The following is a 19,076-nucleotide window of genomic DNA, read 5'->3' on the forward strand; positions in this document are numbered from 1 at the left end:
TTATTAGAAACTGAATTAATGAATGTAAAACAAAATTTGCTGGAGAGACCAAAGTTATTTAATTAAATTTATCTTTTTTCACAAATAATCCAAATAATCTACAACAAATAAATTCTAAATAGATTTACACAATTATTAGAGACGATCTCTTGCTCCATAGGAAAGCAGTGGTTCGGTCAGAACATTGTTTTCTTTATATATAATTGCTGTGGATTCACAGCCTTCCTTTTTCTTAAAACAAAATATCTAGTACCTAAAATTATAAAGCACCTCAATTAATACATTGCGTCTTTTACTTGAAAAGGAATTTTAATGTAAATTAGAAATTCTTTTTTTCCTTGCATTTTACTCATATCCAATCAGTGACGTATACCTGCAAATATTGACATTGTTAATGCAATTATATCAATGCTTTATCAGTATATCATACTATAAACCGATGAGTGATTGCTATTTGGACGGCTCTTTTGCATTTGTATGCTTTGCGTTCGTCGTTGATGGTTAAAAATGTTCTTACTTATGAGATCCTTGACTCTACTCACAACGTGATTTCGCTCCGAAATCGCTGAACAAAGAATCGTATTTTTAACCGGCTCTAGTTACCTCAGTTAGCTCACCGTCGTTTCAACGATGCTGCTTTTCATCGAAGCTTCCTTCTTACTCTAGTTTTACGCTGTGAACGTTAAAGAGAAATATGAACGGCTTTAACTGTTCCCAGAGGAACGAACTTGGGATGAAAATGAAACGAAAGCTGCTTTCCCGCCTTCCAATTTTTCTTCTTTTAACCCTTCCTCCACTACTAAAAAGCACAACTCTTTGCATTAAGGTAGACCTAGGTAATTTCTTCGACAATTATGTCCAATTCTTACGTTCTTTCTCACTTAAATCATTATTTACTGTATTATTACTTACTTACCTAATATTCGTAAGTCTTATAATGATGTGCTGAAAAATATTTATAAGGCTAATGCCAGGAAGTTAAATAAATATAACTTTAATGAAAAATGAAATTATCTACTATGTATATTTATCGGAATAAAATTGTGCGTTATATATTGTCACGTAATCATATATAAAGAACATAATTATATTACAATTAGCTTCATTTTTGAGTGATACAGCATTCGAGTTAGATCAAGAACAAGGGTTACTCCTTCATCAAAATTATATGACATTCAATCAACAATAACCTAATTTGCTTTCTCAACAAAGAGCCTTGGCAGATCGATGAAGAGTAACGGACCTTGTTAACCATGTGTTTCCGTAGACTTGGAAGAAATGTGCAAATCAGTGATCAGACCATTATGCGAAGGCTAAGGTGATTTTTTTCACCAGCATTTCATAATAGATGAGTCATTCAAAAGACAAATAAGCATAATCAAATATAATTAAATAGGGCTATAAAATATTTTTACCATAAAATTATTATACAGGTAATAAAATTATGATTGTTTACAATAAGATGTGCATAATTCCATTTATTACAGCTATATATATTTTTATTACATTCAAATTGCGTTTGATTTAAAAAAAAACAATTTATGTTCCCGATTAAATTATGAACAATAAAAATTTTATTTCAGCTATATCATACAGTAAAAATAAATTTTGAACAAACATAAAATTGATTTTTTATTAACATTAGTAATATACATATGTATAAGCTAAATTTTAATGTAAACTATTAAAAATCATTATCCATAAGCAAATTTTAGCATATTACTAAATTTATTTTAATTCTTTTTGTACTACATGTGTCTGTGTGTGTGGGTGTGGGTGCCAGTTTAGGTAGTGCAGATTCCTAATTTATCAAACTATTGGTATATGACGCTTAGCCGGTAAAGCAGAGGTCCTTTTCTTGCATGTTTTTCGATTGTTTAATAATAATGGATTTCGTGCATTCAAATTGATAAAACGAGCGCACATTTTATTAACGAAAGTAAGAAAATTATATACTTATTTTTGACGAGAGAATTATATAGAAAATTGTGTATATAAATAACTTGAGAATTTGATTAAATTTTATATAATTTATAAAAGCACGGAAAAAACTCAAGCTCAACAAAATTCCCAAATATGAGAGAACCAAATCTCTTCAATTACGAGATAATATAGTTATTACAAATCTAAAGACAATATTTCAACATTACAATGCAGAATCGTTAAAATGACTAATTTCACTGTAATATATTACAATAATAAAATGAAATCATATGTGTTTTGAGATTTCTTGAGAAATATTTTTGAAATACAAATATTTTTACTGTAACATTTTAAACATTGCAAATTGGAATCATAAATGTAACCATTCTACACTCTCATTTGACAAAAAATAAAGCTCTAACAATTGCCACCTTGCGACTAAGGGGATTCGGTGCCTTGATAACTGGACAATAATCTTTCCTATTAGCTTTTTTTGTGAGCATTGCAATTATAACTAACCTATCCCGCTCTTCTATCTTTATACTGCCCCAGGGTTGAGGTAGTGTACGTATGATGCAGTCAGTACACCCGAATGGGAACGCGCTTGCATGACTGAGTGTAATATGAAAATCCCTTTAGCTATTCTTTTTCATCGTTGGGGCAAAAATCGAATTTCCAAAAATATTGTATTCTATCATAAATAACTTTCGATACAATTAGATATACCCTATTGTCTGTAATGGAAATTAATAATAACTTATCCTAATGTTATAAAAAATGTAAATTTGGCATTTTCTAAATCATTTTTAAAATGCTCACACAATTTTGACTTGATCACTGAGCACTATTGATTATAGATACCTTTAAAGTTCTTCAGGATAGCATACAGTAGGCTTCTTTCGAAGCAACTTCCCTTTCCGGAAATTTATCAAAATACCTTCCTAAGTTATAGAATTAATATGAAATAACTGATAGAATAAGAGAAGGAAATGATAAATAATGACAGAGCTCATCGGCTTTATTATAGTTATACAATGAAAGCTTCTGGTCTGCATGGTCAAGCTTTCGAAAATATACCAATTTCATTAGAGCGTTCAAAGGACATCGGATATCAAAACTTGGTAGATCTCCTAATATTCTGGCGAGATTCTGCGGTTGTATAATATCTAGTAATATTAATAATACACCCTTCCGTAGTAGTCTCCTCTTCTCGATCTCGTTTCGTATTAAGTAGCTTTTCCGTGGTAGCTTTTCATGTGGGATCAAAGAGAGCACCACTCGCCTCACTCTTTTTCGGGAATATTTTCGGCTTCTCTTCTTTCCTCTATAACTAATTCTACAGAAGAAAAACGCCATGAAAGCCTATTACACAGCGAAATATGATGAGATAAATGGTCCTAATGTTTTTGCAGTGGTTAATTGTCTTTCATCATAGGTCATCACTTAAATAATCTTTATATAACTATATATATATATATATGTATATATATAATGGTGAAGGAAAAACTACTGTAAGATTTAAACAATTACTTTACAGATGTCTACTATAAAAAATTAGAGTCCAATGTTATAAAAGAGTCCGATGCAAAAAATTGTATGTGATATTGCATCTATTTTTGTATATTATATGACCAAAATTAAGAGGACTTCATTATAATTTTCACTAAAAACATGAAAAATCTCTGTAATCAAATTATAGTACACAGTAGCAATATATTACATATGTATACAGGATAGTGCAATAACAATTCACTTAATAATAATCAGTAGCTTTAATTACCAGGACAATATTTAACCTTATAGTATTATAACCTATACATAAACTATTAATCAAACACAATATCAATTAAAACTAATATATGCAGTCAGTGTTCAATTAATATTATTTATGAAACAATACGGTATGTAAAAACATTAGTTGAAAACTATCTAGGCCACGTTTATATAAGAACCATTAAATTTTATTTTGCTTTTGTTGCCTGCAATTGCTAATTCCGCTATTCATTTTGTTTTATTTCGATTTTCTGTCATATTTTCAAATATAAGAACATTATTTAGAATTTAAAAAGAAGTAAACAATGTAAAAGAAACTAAACGTTAAAACTGCGAATGATGACTGGATTGATGATGAGTCATTGCTGTAGACACTTCTTCTTTCAAGTAAGTTATTACTTATTTTGTATATCCACTCTTTATAATAAAATACGTCAGTATATAATCCGGGAATACGTGGACGAGCACAACCTTCTCCGCCAGAAACAACTCCTGTAAGTATACCGTCGCACATCATGCCACCGCCAGAATCACCCTAAAAATGATGTAATAATATATTTATTCATGCAAAACAATTATTATACCTATTAAAATTGTGTTATTCAAGGCGTTAATTTTACCTGGCAGGCATCCCGCATACCCTCACTGTAACCAGCGCAAAAGAAATGCCCAGGTAGTGTGGAGACATTTACTAGCATATCCCGACAAGTAGTGCGGTTTAATATTGGTAAATCCACATACATCAGATCTTTACTTACAAATGGGAATCTCTACACAGTAATATTTTTATTTAAAGAGTTATATTGTGATGGAATGATAAAAAAAACTTAATATCTTTGTTTAATTTGACACAATGGCTATTTATACCTCATCAAGGTAGCCCCAACCGGACACACTGCAAGTTTCGTCTGGTTTTGCTGGATATCTCGGCAGCGAAGCTGGCTTTACTTCTGGCGTTGTCACGAAAGGAGCACCTAGCTAATATTATTTAATATAATATTATTGTAAAATCAATCTAGTAATGATGTCATAAACTTCTATAAATAAAGTCACCAATGAAAATCTTAAATAAATCTTTCATATTATTTATTATAAAAATTACCTTAAGTAAAGATAAATCATTTTCCAAGGTAGATATATCGAAGTTGGGATGTACATAAATTTTAGTGACATTTCTTTGCTGCGATGTAGATGTAGGTGAACCCAATTGTAATTGCCCCCCCTCTACTAACATTGACCATGGCTCTTGCAAAACTTTATCTCTGAAAATATATAACATGATTAATATACTCAGAAATGAAATATAATTTATATTTATTGTACTTACATAAACATGCAATGACCTGCACTAAGTACCCATGATGGAGCTATTAGAACACCACCACAAAAGTGACTACCTGACCAGCTTCGCTTTAATGATACCTTAGATACAAACATATGATGTAATTACAATATAAATATTGTTATCTTATGAAATCAGATTTTATGAAAGTAATCTATATGATTACCCAATAATTGGAATTATAACTCACTTGATGTGGAAACTGTCGTAGTGCTGCTTTTGTTCCATTGACAATTCTACCAGTCACCCCAAACGCTTCTATTCCGATTGCTTGGAAAGTAAAAGGCTGATTTACAGATGCTTTAAAATAAATTTTTTTAATTTTATTTCCATGTACTATTGGCACAAATAATTTCGAAAAAGAAATAATAAAAATTTACTAGTGTTTACTACCATATCAATTAGTTTTGTTAAAAATAGTAACTCATTATTGCCTTTAGAAACTTATATACATTAACATTCAGATTATTTCCATTATACAGTATACTTAAGTACTTATAAATCTTCTTTGGAATGTAACTATTAAAAGATTTTATAATTAAAGACAATTACATTTTATGTTACTTTTCGCACGCGAAAAGTGTCTCATGGTCATGACTTATCGCATGGCGTAAATAATTCTTACGAGTGCAAAGGGTTAATATTATTAACTTTAATTGATGATATATAGTACTTAGTTTGCTATATAATAATAAGTGCGAAAACATAAACACAATTACAGTACTTTTTGGAGACGTTTCGGTGTTTCTTGGAATGCTGACAAAAATTCGCTGCTAGTGGCATTCGCTGTCATTTTAAATGGAAAAGTTCCTTCGCGTATAATAGAAAAATATGCAATTTCAACTATTTTCGTATTCATTGAAGATAAAGAAAACGATCTAAAAATTTAATTCTTAGTTCTTAATATTTTTGCAAGAGCTGAGACACCATAACTTATAGTTTTAATATAATCATGTTTCTTACCAGATGTAATATCTAAAGATGCTACTATGGCAATCACGAGTATAAAAAGTAAATTAATCAAGCCGCCGCCCATTTTTCTACATAAGCACGTATTCACTGACTTCCAACTAGAGACTGGCCGATTTCCTGACAGAGATAGTAAAAAAAAATGCTTTATCTCCCTAAGATTCTAAAAAACCACGGCTTTATCATTGTTACGATATCAGTTATCGGCTGTCATCGTACTAATTCAAGATAAAACATGCAACTTATGTATTATTAAGCAAAAATTGGGTTAATTTACAAATAAGCTATGTAATGAGGTAACAAGAAAGAATTTGATGCTGCCGAGAAAAGCTGCAACAAACTTTATTTTTGGTCGAACATTTTTTTACGAAAAGAAGATTTAAAAATAATACAGTGGCTATAATGTAAATGCGATTTCGTCAACCCAAGTAAATGATGAAAGTTACATCATACACCTTTCATGTTTACTGGCTGATAAATAAAAAATAAATAATATTTTCAAAACATTTATATAATATTTTCGTAAATATTATATGTGCCATTATTTGTCTTAATAATGCTTGATGGAATGCATGATTCCACTTTTTATTTTCATAAAAAACTGTTTTTTTTTCTAGTAGTAATATAGGTATATACTGAATACGTTTACAAGCGAAACACAATTTCTTTGGAAAAAAGATATCTGATAACGATTTTAAAAATCATTTTACAACGGTTATTTTTACTTTGATAGTCTAGAAAAATGAATAAATTTTTAAATGTAATACAAGAGAATTTGTCAATAAAAACGTACTAGGTTGTGGCAATGGTATACAATAATTTTTATATTAAGATATAAATAAAGAGGGACGATTCGGAAATGTGAAATTAAAAACTTGAAAATCAAAATCTATAGAATATCATTTCTTTTTATTTCCACCCCGTTTTATAAAAAGCTATACAACGAAGGGGAGGAGGAGGAGAAGAAGAGAGTGTACTGCACTGATAGCAGTCGCAATTACCTGCCCCTATGCGAAACTTCATATTACATATTCTGCCATCCACATAGTATAATCCTCTAAAGGTTTTCCAACTCAGAAGAAATCACGTTAAATCCATTTGCAATTTTTCAAAGAATTTCCGTCTTATTACTGGACAACGCATATTTTATTAATAAGTCTTATGTAAAAATTAGCTATATACAACGCATCATCTATTCCCACTGTAATCGAGATTATTTGTTAAAGACCTTTTTGCAATACATGCGGAGGCGGCTTAAAACTCTTAATGCGAATGTTTATTTTAAGAGGAAAAGAGGTTGCGGTGAGTGGCTAAATTAAAATTGACTTTCTTGTGGTTGGCCACCCACGACGCAGAAACCCATATGTTCCATGAAAAGAGCAGTCTTGGCTGTTGCCAATATACTTTTGTGATCTCCTTGTTTTAATATAAGATAAAATCATACATAAACTTTCTTGTAATTACACATAAAATTAGGACTACTGGGGATAAATGTCTACTTCGTTTAAAAAATGTTGCTTTAAACTTGCTCTTATAATAAAAAATTGTTATCGAAGGTCTATACAAACGAATGATTTGTGACTATAAGTGGAAGAAAACTTTTTTTGATCAAAGGAAAGATTAAATTCTAAAGAAGTAAATTTTATAATATTTATATAAATACGTAGAAACGTGGCAAACGGGTATGCAGACATGAAGGTATTGTTTTACTTTTGCTTTCTTTAAGTTTCGCTTCTGAACTTGCCCAGCTACTCTTTCGATTCAGCCTCAGCAGCCAACACTCTCACACCTTAATCTTACTCTCTTCCCTCTTTTCACCCAGGAAGAAAGACCTTCTTGTCGCTTCTTACAGCCTGATACAGAAATCATTCTCGATGGAGCCGAGGATATCTGATACTCGGATTTTAATGATAAGAGATATCTTCTATCACTATTCGAGCATCTAATTCCAGTTCTAAGTCAACACCCTATTGCCCAAATACGACGTAACAATTAAATGCACCTTATAAAACAACTAACCCTGTTTGTACACGATGAGGAAACTTCCAATCACGTATAATTTTAATTCCACGCGTTAACTACGTATATCACTACGAAACTCACCGTGTAATTATTTTCTTTAATCTATACGTTTACTTCGAAGCGTGCAATAATTAGTCTCACGGAAGTAACGCATGATTCTATTAGAACTGAAACAATTCCTCTTAATATACCAAAGGAAAATATTTCTTCTTTTGATTGATAGGTTTAACAGAAATTAAATTATTAATCTAACCCTGTACCAAACTCACTACAGTATTTAATTAAATAATTAATGGAATATAATATTCATTAACAAAATCCAGTTCAGATTGCTGGAATTCCACGTGATGTATGGCATAACATCCAAATATTGGAGAAATTTTCGCAGTATATCTATTCATTGGAAGTTAAATCGGCTCCTCTCCATAGCGCTCAACGGTTTTTCTGCAGTATTAAGGTTCCTGAATGCTGTTCCGTAGTTGGAGTTATACTATAGATAGCAGGAGCAATGCAATGCTGACGGAGGGAAGAAGATAACCTTGACTGGAGTGCAAGCAGTTAAAGGGCCGTTCAAGGCCTACTAGAACCAGACGGTTCTCAGTCCATCGTCTGGCAGGTTGGTCGTTACGCTTCGCTGAGTGGTCGACGGATGGAGACTGCCAGAACGGAACCTTTTCCGTTCCCGTGCAAACACACGGATCTCCGTTCTTTATCTCGCTCTCTGCAAACCAGCAAACTAAACCCTTCAACCAACTGACTCTAGCCAGCTCTGCGAAATTGAACTAAACTTCTGCTGCGATATCTTCAACTCTGCCAAATATAATCATAATTCCTGATGGCTTTCTTTTCCATATATCGAGTGATTTTTAATCAATTGAATAGAAAATCACCAGGTATTTTAAAATTATATCGATTTTACTAATTGGATTAAAATATGATAGAAAACATTTCTTGTAACCTTTTCAATGGAAGGAAAACGCTATAGGAACGAATGCAAAGTGAAAAGCTTTTCGAATAAAACTTCAGTGGAATTCTATAGGAAAATTTATCTTGAGATTTATACTTTTTACTGCTCACTTGAAATTCTTTTGCTGTTTGCCATTCGCAGTATAAAGCTTCCAGTGGTCGGACTCGGGCACTTCAAGCGGCTTTTCCAATGGTTTCTACACGACAAGCTGCAAAATCGACCCTAGTCTTCTGATATATCATAGAAATCGAAGAAGTTTCTTAGCATCGAGATTGAATTGCTGCTTTCCCATTTTGACGCTGGAGAGCAAAGCTTACTAAATTATGTCCAAAGTTTTGAATAGCACGAAATGTCATTTTCTTGGACGTACTCCTTTATCATTTTTCACGTTTAATAAGCTGATTGTCGGATTCGATATCATTTTTATCTGTCGTCCTCTTGAATCTATCGATGCGGGTATTTCCGATTGCAACACATTGTATTGGTTTTTCCGATAAATAATCTCGAAGCTTTAGTATAATTGAAATTGAAGCCTTATCGATATCAAATATTAACTTTAGTTTTTCGTCATTATAAAGTATTTATTAGAAGATGTAACTTGAATTAATACAGTTGTTTGGGTAAGAGTATTACGTAAACGGTGACACAGCTATGTGTGCGATGACCTCGATCTTTGTCTGCGATGCCATAGCCATCGTCTGCTGCAAACTGCAAACCAACTACGCCTTCCTTCCACGTAATCTTTTACCACCAGTACCAGTGCGAGAAGCATAACTGCGGTCACTACCATTCCAGCCAGAACCAGATGCTCTGATGTGAGTCAACCTCCCACGATCAAAATAACCTCTCCTTCCACGGTCAGAATACGACCTTTTTGTCTACCGCTGACTTTAACTCCTAATACAGTCTCTTCAGTTATCAGCTATCTTGAATTACTTCATCCTACAAATTCTAGCTGCTCTTGTTAATCTTAGCCATTACTGAATTTTTGGCTATTTATTATTGCTTAATATGTATATTAATGCAATAATTATTATTTGTCTATGATGAAGTACTGAATGAAAACTTCAAGGGCAAGACAAGAGTTATGAAATATGAGATGGGGTTAAGAACCACAAGGTCCTTTCTTCTTGCAAAATAAGAATAAAAGCATTTTAGTAGTGTAGGAATGTGGAATGGCCGAACTAAATTGTACATCTCACATTCTTATATGTATAATTTATAGATCTTCAGTCGATTACGTTTTGGAGTATCGTTTCAATTTTACAAACAATGAAGCGATTCTTTTTCACAAAATAAACATAAGTACGAAACGTAAAATCAATCTAAAGCTAAATTTATAATAAAGATTCAAAAATAATTTTACTCTATAAATATCCTGAATTGAAGAATTTTAGGAACTTTTTGAAGTTTAAATTTCAATTGTGGTAGTATGCTCCCAAGAGTCTTGGATTGGAAATTCATTTGTTTTTGCTCAGAGCATTTGCTTCGTTTGGAGTAAATTGCGCTAGTCTGTACACAAGACGCGTATAACTTTTTCCCCTTCTGCTTGCATTGGGTCGAGGAAGGCTACTATGTTGCATTAGGCCCATGTGAAAAAAAACTGTCCATTATTTGGCTTTGAATCAATTGCTCTTTTTGCTTTGGAGGACATAAGTTGTAACATGTTTTAAAAAATAAAAGATTTCACCGAGAGAGAGAGAGAGAGAGAGAGATCCTAGTCTTATAAAAAATAGAGACAGATAATTATTTCATGTAAGTAATAAGATTTTAGGGAGAGAACAAAATGTAGAGACGCACATCTAACGTAACGCTATTGCAAGTCAATGTAATGATGCATTTACTATTGCGCTTTACAGCTGAAGACTTTTCTTTTCTTAAACATTTTAACGTTATACATCATACATACATCTGGCACGTGGCCTTCTCTGTTCAGGGCCTGACACTCAGATTGATCTTTTAGTGCAAAATATTAAGTGATTTTAAGAGGAAAAGAAAGCGTTGAGCGTCAAATAATGTAATGTTAATGGTAACGTTGGAACTAGCAGAGCCAACACTGAAGCAGTAGAGCAAACCACAGTTCTGTTACGATGTAAATTGTAGGTAGGCCAACTTTAGACCGTCTGTCTGCTGTGGAATGGTGCAGGGGTATACTTTTATGGTCCACGACCACGACTAGCGCATGCTATTAGCGACAACCACATTTGTGCGCCGTATTCAACGTGACCATACTCCCTCTCAGGTCTCTCACCCACCTTGCACAATATCTGAACCAACAGGGCTGGCATAAACGACCATTTGTTAGGAAAGCGCTATAATGTCGAAACAGAATACAATTAACATATATACCCCATTAACGAACACTAGCAAATTCAGAAACTGATGAGCCACAAAATGTTGGGCTTTTTATCCTGAAAGTGAAAGTTTTAGTAAAAAAACTAAGCAATCAATTATGTACTATATAGTACTAAAACTTAAGTCTGAACTGTCTCAAATCTTAGATAACGTAAAAGAACAATGCAATTTTGATAAAATAATTTTATATAAAACTTTTACAATTTGTCAAACTCAATATATTTAAAGGTCGGTTTGTTTAAAGAGGTTATGCAAGGACACATTATTATTTTATGTCGACAAAGAGATATATTTTAGCCGGATAATCTTATATTTTAATATCTCAGGGTTTTCCAAAACATTAAATGTACAATTTAATAAATTTAATATGTCCATGCCAGGGAATTTTTTAACATATACATAAAGTATTTTACAGTAACTATGAACCACCAGTAAATCATGCTAACGTGAACGTATTAATAGCCTAATATAAAATAAAGACTGTTAGTTTAATTGACGCTGTCTAGACTTTTATAATAGAATATACTGTACGTATGAAAGGCAATAATATAGGTGAAAAATATTCCAACCAGTTTATCTCCATTCTCATAATTTATTATTACTATTTTACTACTTGTCACATATTTTATTCATATGCATTTCTAATAGTTTTTGTGTATATATGTATATAATTAGAGTTAAATAATTTTGAAATTGATATAAACGAGCTGTGTCTCTACTATTAAATATGATTTACAGGGTTGAACATTACACAAATAACATTATAACAAACAGTTCCCACTTCCTAGTAATATTATAAAAAAAGATATCTGATTTCTCAGTAGAATTAGAATCGATTAGATAAGCTCTGATGGGAAAAGGAGGCCTGTAAATTTCTTACATACAGTGCTCTAAGAAATAGATAAAATCATACATTATATAATTTATTCTATTTTTTAACAAAAAAGAAGCAATTTTTAAATTCTTCGAAATGGTAAGATATTTTGTTCGTATATAAGCGTTTACACGAAAAATTCGTCTTAATTCTCAGTGAGAGGCAGCTTTTGTCAAGTTTTCCGCAGCTCAGCTGGCAATAGGATTACCTGTGGTAAAACTGCCGAATTTATTGCTAGCAACTTCGTTAGCAAGGTTTCGCGAATGAAAAATTGTACCACGACCAGAAGAGGCAGCTGGTATTATTGTAGGACAGGGGACAGTAGACAGGTGCTGCATGCTATATATGTATTAAAATAATAGTAAATTACTTTGCTGCTAGCTTCCCAACAAAATCTTTGCATTCACACTGCATCACCTATCTTACCCGCTAAATCAATTAAAATGTTGTTTCGGTCATTACTATATATTAATTTATTCCATACAAAATATTTCAAACTTTTGATGAATATTGATGCTTATACATGAATGAATGCCACAATACAACCATTTCTTTCGAAGCACAACAAATAGAAATTCGGGGAAATTAGATAGCGAAGATTTATTTAAAAAAGGGAAGAGAACACTCCTAGTCAATAGTATTTTCGAAGCAGTTATAGGTGCAACAGAATAAAACTAGCAGCCAAATCTACGTAACATTCTCATTCTCAATACATCTTTTCTTTTAAGTGATTTTCCAATTCTAAACTTTCATATAGAGTATTCATACTGCAATCTATTGTATGTCGTATAAAATTACCAATTATTAATAGCAAATCTTAATTTGACAAATTTGTGATTCTTAATAAATTGTTATAATTATGATTTAATTTATTAAATTATGGAGTACAGTTTTCTTAAAATAATCCAGTATATCTAAAATTTTCTGATCGGCAATAATTGAGCAGCCACGGTGTCTATCCATGTATAGAATAATATAGATAGATAGGGCTTCAAAGCCGTCTATACCAATTAACGCGGACCAATCTGCCATGTGTATCCACCGGCTAGTAGGCTACATACTGCCAATAAAACCGTCTTCACATAAAATACGAAGCGATGTCATTAATCTCAATAGCAGGTAGTGGGTAGTAATTAACGAAGACGGCAAGATCGAGAACGCAGCAAACACACTTGCTACCGAAAACGTTATCGATTTCGTATAAAGTATCGCTGAAAAGACATGGATTAAGGGATACTCCATTCCCACATAAGTCTATACTTACTGCATCATAAAACTTTTCCCATGTGCTTTTTTATTCTTTTATATAATTTACTTTATCCTTTGATTGGAATTTTATGGAGGTACGCTTCAATTAGCGTTCGTACCTACATAAATACTGTGGTCCACTTTGTCTTTATCACTTGATCCCATCCTGTCCAAGCTGATAGAATATATGTCAAATGTAACAAAGCTGATTGTATACTAGCTTTCCTCAAAGTTATATCGTAAATACTTGGTATTGTTTCAGATATAATAGGATAGATTGTTTGAGCAGTTCTATTTACCCAATTATGTTAATTCTATACATTGTTGTATAACATCACATTTGGATTGTAGATTCTTTACACATCTGTATTTAATCAGGGTGTTTGGAAAGTCTGCAGTATGTTAAATATCTCAGAAAATAGATGATATAGAAAATTTTTGTATTCTCAGCAATTTTATAAATCTGTCAGGTAATACTACTGATTTTACAATTGATAAAGATTTATTTTAAGGTTACGTTAAGCTTACCACTTATAACGACTTAACAAAAATATACTTTTGTCATCAACAACGAAAATATCCAATATCACGTAACACAATACTGTCCTATGAATATGTACTTGCAGTGAGAACGAGAAGTATTCATAAAACTTTTGATATTTGTAAATTCAAAGTATTTACAAAATGCTTGGCTTTGATATTACACATAAGTATACACATATATGTAGGCTTACTTAAAGTCAGGTACGCGACCGCTGAATCATGTTTATTTGCTCACGTACATATTATTTTAAATTTAGATATCTCGTAAATTCTTGTATAAAATGATACATTAATAAAATATTTTGAAAGATCCTGAGCACAGCCATTAGAAAATTGAAATATAAAATGTATACGAAACACCATATTATAATATATCACATAAATTCAATTATTCGACATATAATATCTATATTGTTGATTTATCTAGAAACAAATATATATTTAAGTGTAATTTATTGCCTTTCTTGAAAACTCTCTATTTTCACGAAATTAATAGTCTTTGTATACTCTTCAGACACGTGGAGAAATGTTCAAATAAAAAATTATCTTCGAGTGGTCATTAACATAATATATCCCTCGATCAACTAGTATATATATTATAAATCTAACCTAAAATTCTACAGTAAACTATACTAAAACGAATTCAGCAAAATTGCAAAATGAACACAACATTTCTCAAACTCTCAATTATACTAATAGTTGTTGCCTTAATCAACGAGTTACATGCATATGATTACTGTCACGCGAAATGTTTACCGGGGAACATACATACCATGTGTAAATATAAAGTAAGAGAGAACATTAGATTTTTAAATTCGTTTACCTAGTTTACTAATGGAAATATTTACAGCGTAAATCTGTATCAGAAACCTGCAGAAAATATAAACTCCGGAAAATTGGTCTGAAAACAAAGGAACAGAGAAGTATTCTGAACAAGCACAATGAACTGCGAGCATTAATTGCTACTGGAAAATATCCTGGTCAGCCAGGTGCACGTAACTTGGGCCCATTGGTAACAGTGTTTGGTTATATTTTAAATATTAAAAGCAATATTTCTCTCATTATTAAAACTGATTGTATAGAAATGGAGCCCTGAAGCAGCGAGAATTGCGCAAACATGGGCTAATCAGTGTAACTTTAATCATGATGGTTGCAGAACTTTAAAAAGTATAAATTTAGTTGAAATGATTTTAATAACAGGTTAGCCATAATAACATTACACTTTTAATCAGATAATGTACCAGTCGGCCAAAACCTTGGATATTTTTCGAAATTTAACGTGGACAAGATTATCCAAATGTGGTTTGATGAAGTTAAGGATTTTAATCCTAGATTGATAAATTCATATCGGTAAGACTACATAGAATTACAAAAATTTTAAGTGTGTTTAATGTGTAGCTTTTAATAATAATACAATTTTATAGGGCTGTAGGTGGTGCAGTAACTTCTCACTATACGCAACTTGTTTGGGCTGATACAACACACGTTGGTTGTGGACTCACTTCATACGACAAACCATACAATAAAGATCCGTCTAAGTTGATAACAATTCATTATTTAGTTTGCAATTATTTTCCAAGAGGTAACATTTTAGGAAGAAGGGTCTACAAAATATCACATTAGTGTAAGTAAATAAACTGCAAAAGTATTAAATTATAAAAGGAAATTAATGCAGTAAATAAAATGTGTTAAACATTTTTTATACATTATTTATATATTTGAATCATTTTATAAATTTGATAAGAACATTAACATATAAGTTGTTGTGTCATGAAACTTTTATTTTGTAAAGTGCCCTATAGCTATTTCAATAAAATCATACCGAAGATATAAAAGACCCAAACAGCTAACTTTAAGGATGAATAAACTTTCGCTTGAAATGACTATCTATATAACTACAGAGAGAGAGAAAGAGAGAGAAAGAGAGGAGAGAGAGAGAGAGAGAGCAGGAGATTGATTCCTTTACATCTCAAATATTCTCACTCTGTGTGTGTGTGAACTCTTTTAGCAAATTTTATATACTACATTATAGCACAAAGAAAGCGATAAAATTTCTCATACAATATAATATAACTATATAATAATAACAAGCTGTTGAACTTTCTCCCCACGAAACTTTTATTCCACCCGACCCTATAAGTAGATACTGTAATGGGTGAACAGGAATTGCTTAACTACGAAGACTTAGACTTTGGTAAGCGAAAAAGTGTAGCAGCGTATCGTATTTCTGTACTCTTCCTTCAAGCACTCTACCAATCAGGATTAAGTTGCACGCTTTTATTGGCTTCTATTAAGAGTGCTCACTGGTCCTCACTATTGCTTTCTTTGTTGTGGAATTAGTTCATTGGGTAAATGAAAAAAAAAGCGAACGAATTACTGTGTGCAATGTATGTGTAAACACAGATGTGGATCTGATTAATAATATTCGTAAAATAATGGACTGTGTACTGAGAATAATTATTGGCTAATCGAAGATTTTAAATGAATAAACAAACCATTACGCTTCGTATGTGAATTCATAAATAATTTTATATTATTTTTGAACATACAAGCTTTGAAATATTTTCGCATAAGATTTTGCACAAAGGTAAGCTCGACAATTGATCGAAGATTTGGGGCTGTAGCCCTATAGGCCAGTAAGCATAGTCCCTTTGCCATTACGAGTGTTGGATTAGACTCGACCAACGCTATATGGAAGCGTGTTCACTTCATAATGACTAGGGTTTCCATTGTCCATCCTTGCACTGCCGAGGGTCGCTATTAACTTTACCCAAGAGGTATGGAGGCCTTGACCAAGGATTGCGATATTCGTCTCTACGCTATCCTCGATGAATTACCAAGTCATTGTTTACGAAGCCCGATCGGTATTTTCACGGAAGATAACCTTTTTTATTTAATTTTTCTCCACTAAAGATGTCTAGCAAAATAACCTTCAATGAGGAAAAAATTATGGAATCGATAGCATCAATTTATTCCAACTATTTCATAGAACTCAAAACTCAATAAATGATTTTTATTTTATTTCTTTCATAATAAAAAGAATGATAAGAGACAGCGTGTCTTTTGTATAAAAATGCAAGCTGATTTATCTCATACGAGAATAAAATGTAAATGGACAGAAAGAGATACGTGTAATAAGTAAGATTTTTGTTTAGGAATAAGGAAGGGGTAGAAAATTATAATTTTGTGTGCTCGTGCTTACATTAGTTTCCCTTTCTCTTTGGCAATGTTTGACAAGAAGACTCTCATTTCGTAACCGCAATACTATCGTGCGTCACAAAAGGTATGAGCGAGTTTCGGGCAGCTGTATTGTACGTGGACGACTTACCACTACTACCAACAAGGCTCTATACCAATGCTTGCATACTCGTGCAAAATCAGACCGCTCCGTAACAAAGAGCAATTCTGGATCGATATTGGCTTGCCCGCTTTTCGTCTAAATGCGCGTCTGCGTATGTGTGCGACTCTCACTCTCTCTTTCTCTCTCTTTCTCTCTCTTTCTCGCTCTCCCTCCATCTTTATCCCCACCTTCTCTCTTTGTGTTATTCACTGCGTGCTCATCTCAGCCCTCTGATATTGCCGACATGGGGATATTATCAGGCATACTGTTACGAATCGTTATCAACGAATCCTTTTCCAAGATTTAATACTGGATAATAACAAAATTTAATACAGCATCATTGCAAATAGATTTTAAATATTTGAAAGGATTATATTTATTAGGAAAACTCAAATTTGTTATATTTATTATTGATAAACAAAGGAAATATTCTGTGACACACCATGTAGATTTTTACTAAACAATTAATAGAACCTTAATATTTTCAAGTTTTTAAATTTACAGGAAACGCTAGCGCTTTATTGATAGCCGCTGCAGAAATATCTATCTTTCTTCGTGTTTTATTTAAACCACTACAAAATTTATACAGAAAATTTTCGTAAAGGTCCATTTTAAATTTTGAAAAAATTAAAATGTAAATCTACACTTTTGTAATGCATGCATGCATATATTCGACTGTAGTACAATTACGGATTTTAATTTATCTATTAAAAATACAGCTCATATTAATTGGCCGGTCCATCCTCTGGAGAGTAACCAGATATTGCAGAACATTTTCTATATAGACGAATGTATGGCGTAGTAAAATCGAAAGTACAGGTAGCAGCAATGTCGACACGGTAGGTAAATAACTTTTATGATATTCGTGTATCAGAGTGAACTGTGTGTTCCATATAAAAAATTGATTACAACGTTGCAGTGCTATTCTACTGAATTTCGGAACAAATAACTGTAATTTTACGTTAATCAATAATAAAGACCAGATTTTTTAAATATTCTATAAAAATGTTTAAAGATGATACATTGGGACTCGATATAGTTATAATTTAGGATCCTTTAAGCAGAAAAATTGTTTTCTTAAAAACTGAAGCTATCCAAGAATTTCAAATGATAATGTATCAATTATATTTGCAGCGAATTAAATAAATAACAAGAAATATCACATTTAAAAGTGTTTCAAGTATTTCTTATCATTTTCAAAATGTTAATTATATGATTACACACGTATAAAAGATAAAAATTGTTTTAAAAATAATTGAGAGTTGCGTTATTAATTAAATAAATTCATGATGGAAAAGTAAAAGCTACTATTGTATGAGTAAAATTTTTACCCTCCATTCTCCGTTAACCTTTATATCAAACACTCGTACGGTAGTTTCAGAATAATCTATATGCACATTATAATTTTTCTCTCATATAACGATAATAATTAATACAACATTGAAAATTACATATAAAATCTAGCAAAAAAATCTGACGCATGTATTTATTAACAGGAGAGTAACAGTTTTCCAGAGGAGAATAGAAACCTGACGTGGATCTAAAATAATTTATTCGCCAGATGCTTTATTGTTCGGTGGATGGCCGAACAAGGGTTAAGTTAGATAAAGTACTCTCCACTATGTAGTATCTTTTAGCGTAATATCTTAGAAACTCGTATCCTTGCGTATGATTACGCGTCTCTTAATTAAAGTGACGCAGATCAAAACATTCGTAATGG

At 31.9% G+C, this 19,076-nt stretch overlaps 2 protein-coding genes across 3 annotated transcripts; one reads left to right on the forward strand and one right to left on the reverse strand.

The window, feature by feature from the left end:
- Nucleotides 1–3,636: 3,636 nt before the first annotated feature.
- Nucleotides 3,637–6,120, reverse strand: LOC136772585 (trypsin-like). 2 transcript variants are annotated; one of them, XM_066725650.1, is made up of 7 exons: nt 6,002–6,114; nt 5,229–5,308; nt 5,024–5,118; nt 4,799–4,958; nt 4,564–4,674; nt 4,317–4,466; nt 3,637–4,231 (listed from the first exon to the last, which is right to left on the reverse strand). In XM_066725650.1, exons 1-7 carry the CDS (start codon nt 6,072–6,074, stop codon nt 3,974–3,976), a joined length of 927 nt encoding a protein of 308 aa, XP_066581747.1. In that variant the 5' UTR covers nt 6,075–6,114; the 3' UTR covers nt 3,637–3,973. The 2 variants fall into 2 exon arrangements, with proteins under 2 accessions (XP_066581747.1, XP_066581746.1); XM_066725649.1 differs by having other exon boundaries at nt 3,638–4,231; nt 5,229–5,338; nt 6,002–6,120.
- An 8,669-nt stretch (nt 6,121–14,789) lies between these two features.
- LOC136772742 (venom allergen 3-like) lies at nt 14,790–15,639 on the forward strand. The gene is made up of 5 exons (XM_066725869.1): nt 14,790–14,804; nt 14,867–15,028; nt 15,099–15,183; nt 15,249–15,366; nt 15,441–15,639. The coding sequence occupies exons 1-5, from the start codon at nt 14,790–14,792 to the stop codon at nt 15,637–15,639; spliced, it is 579 nt and encodes a 192-aa protein (XP_066581966.1).
- The last annotated feature ends 3,437 nt before the right edge of the window (nt 15,640–19,076 follow it).

The sequence above is a fragment of the Prorops nasuta genome, unplaced genomic scaffold (assembly GCF_024137725.1).
Source record: "Prorops nasuta isolate Cenicafe-Biocafe unplaced genomic scaffold, Cenicafe_Pnas_1.2 PNAS00004, whole genome shotgun sequence".
In the NCBI taxonomy this organism is placed as follows: domain Eukaryota; kingdom Metazoa; phylum Arthropoda; class Insecta; order Hymenoptera; family Bethylidae; genus Prorops; species Prorops nasuta.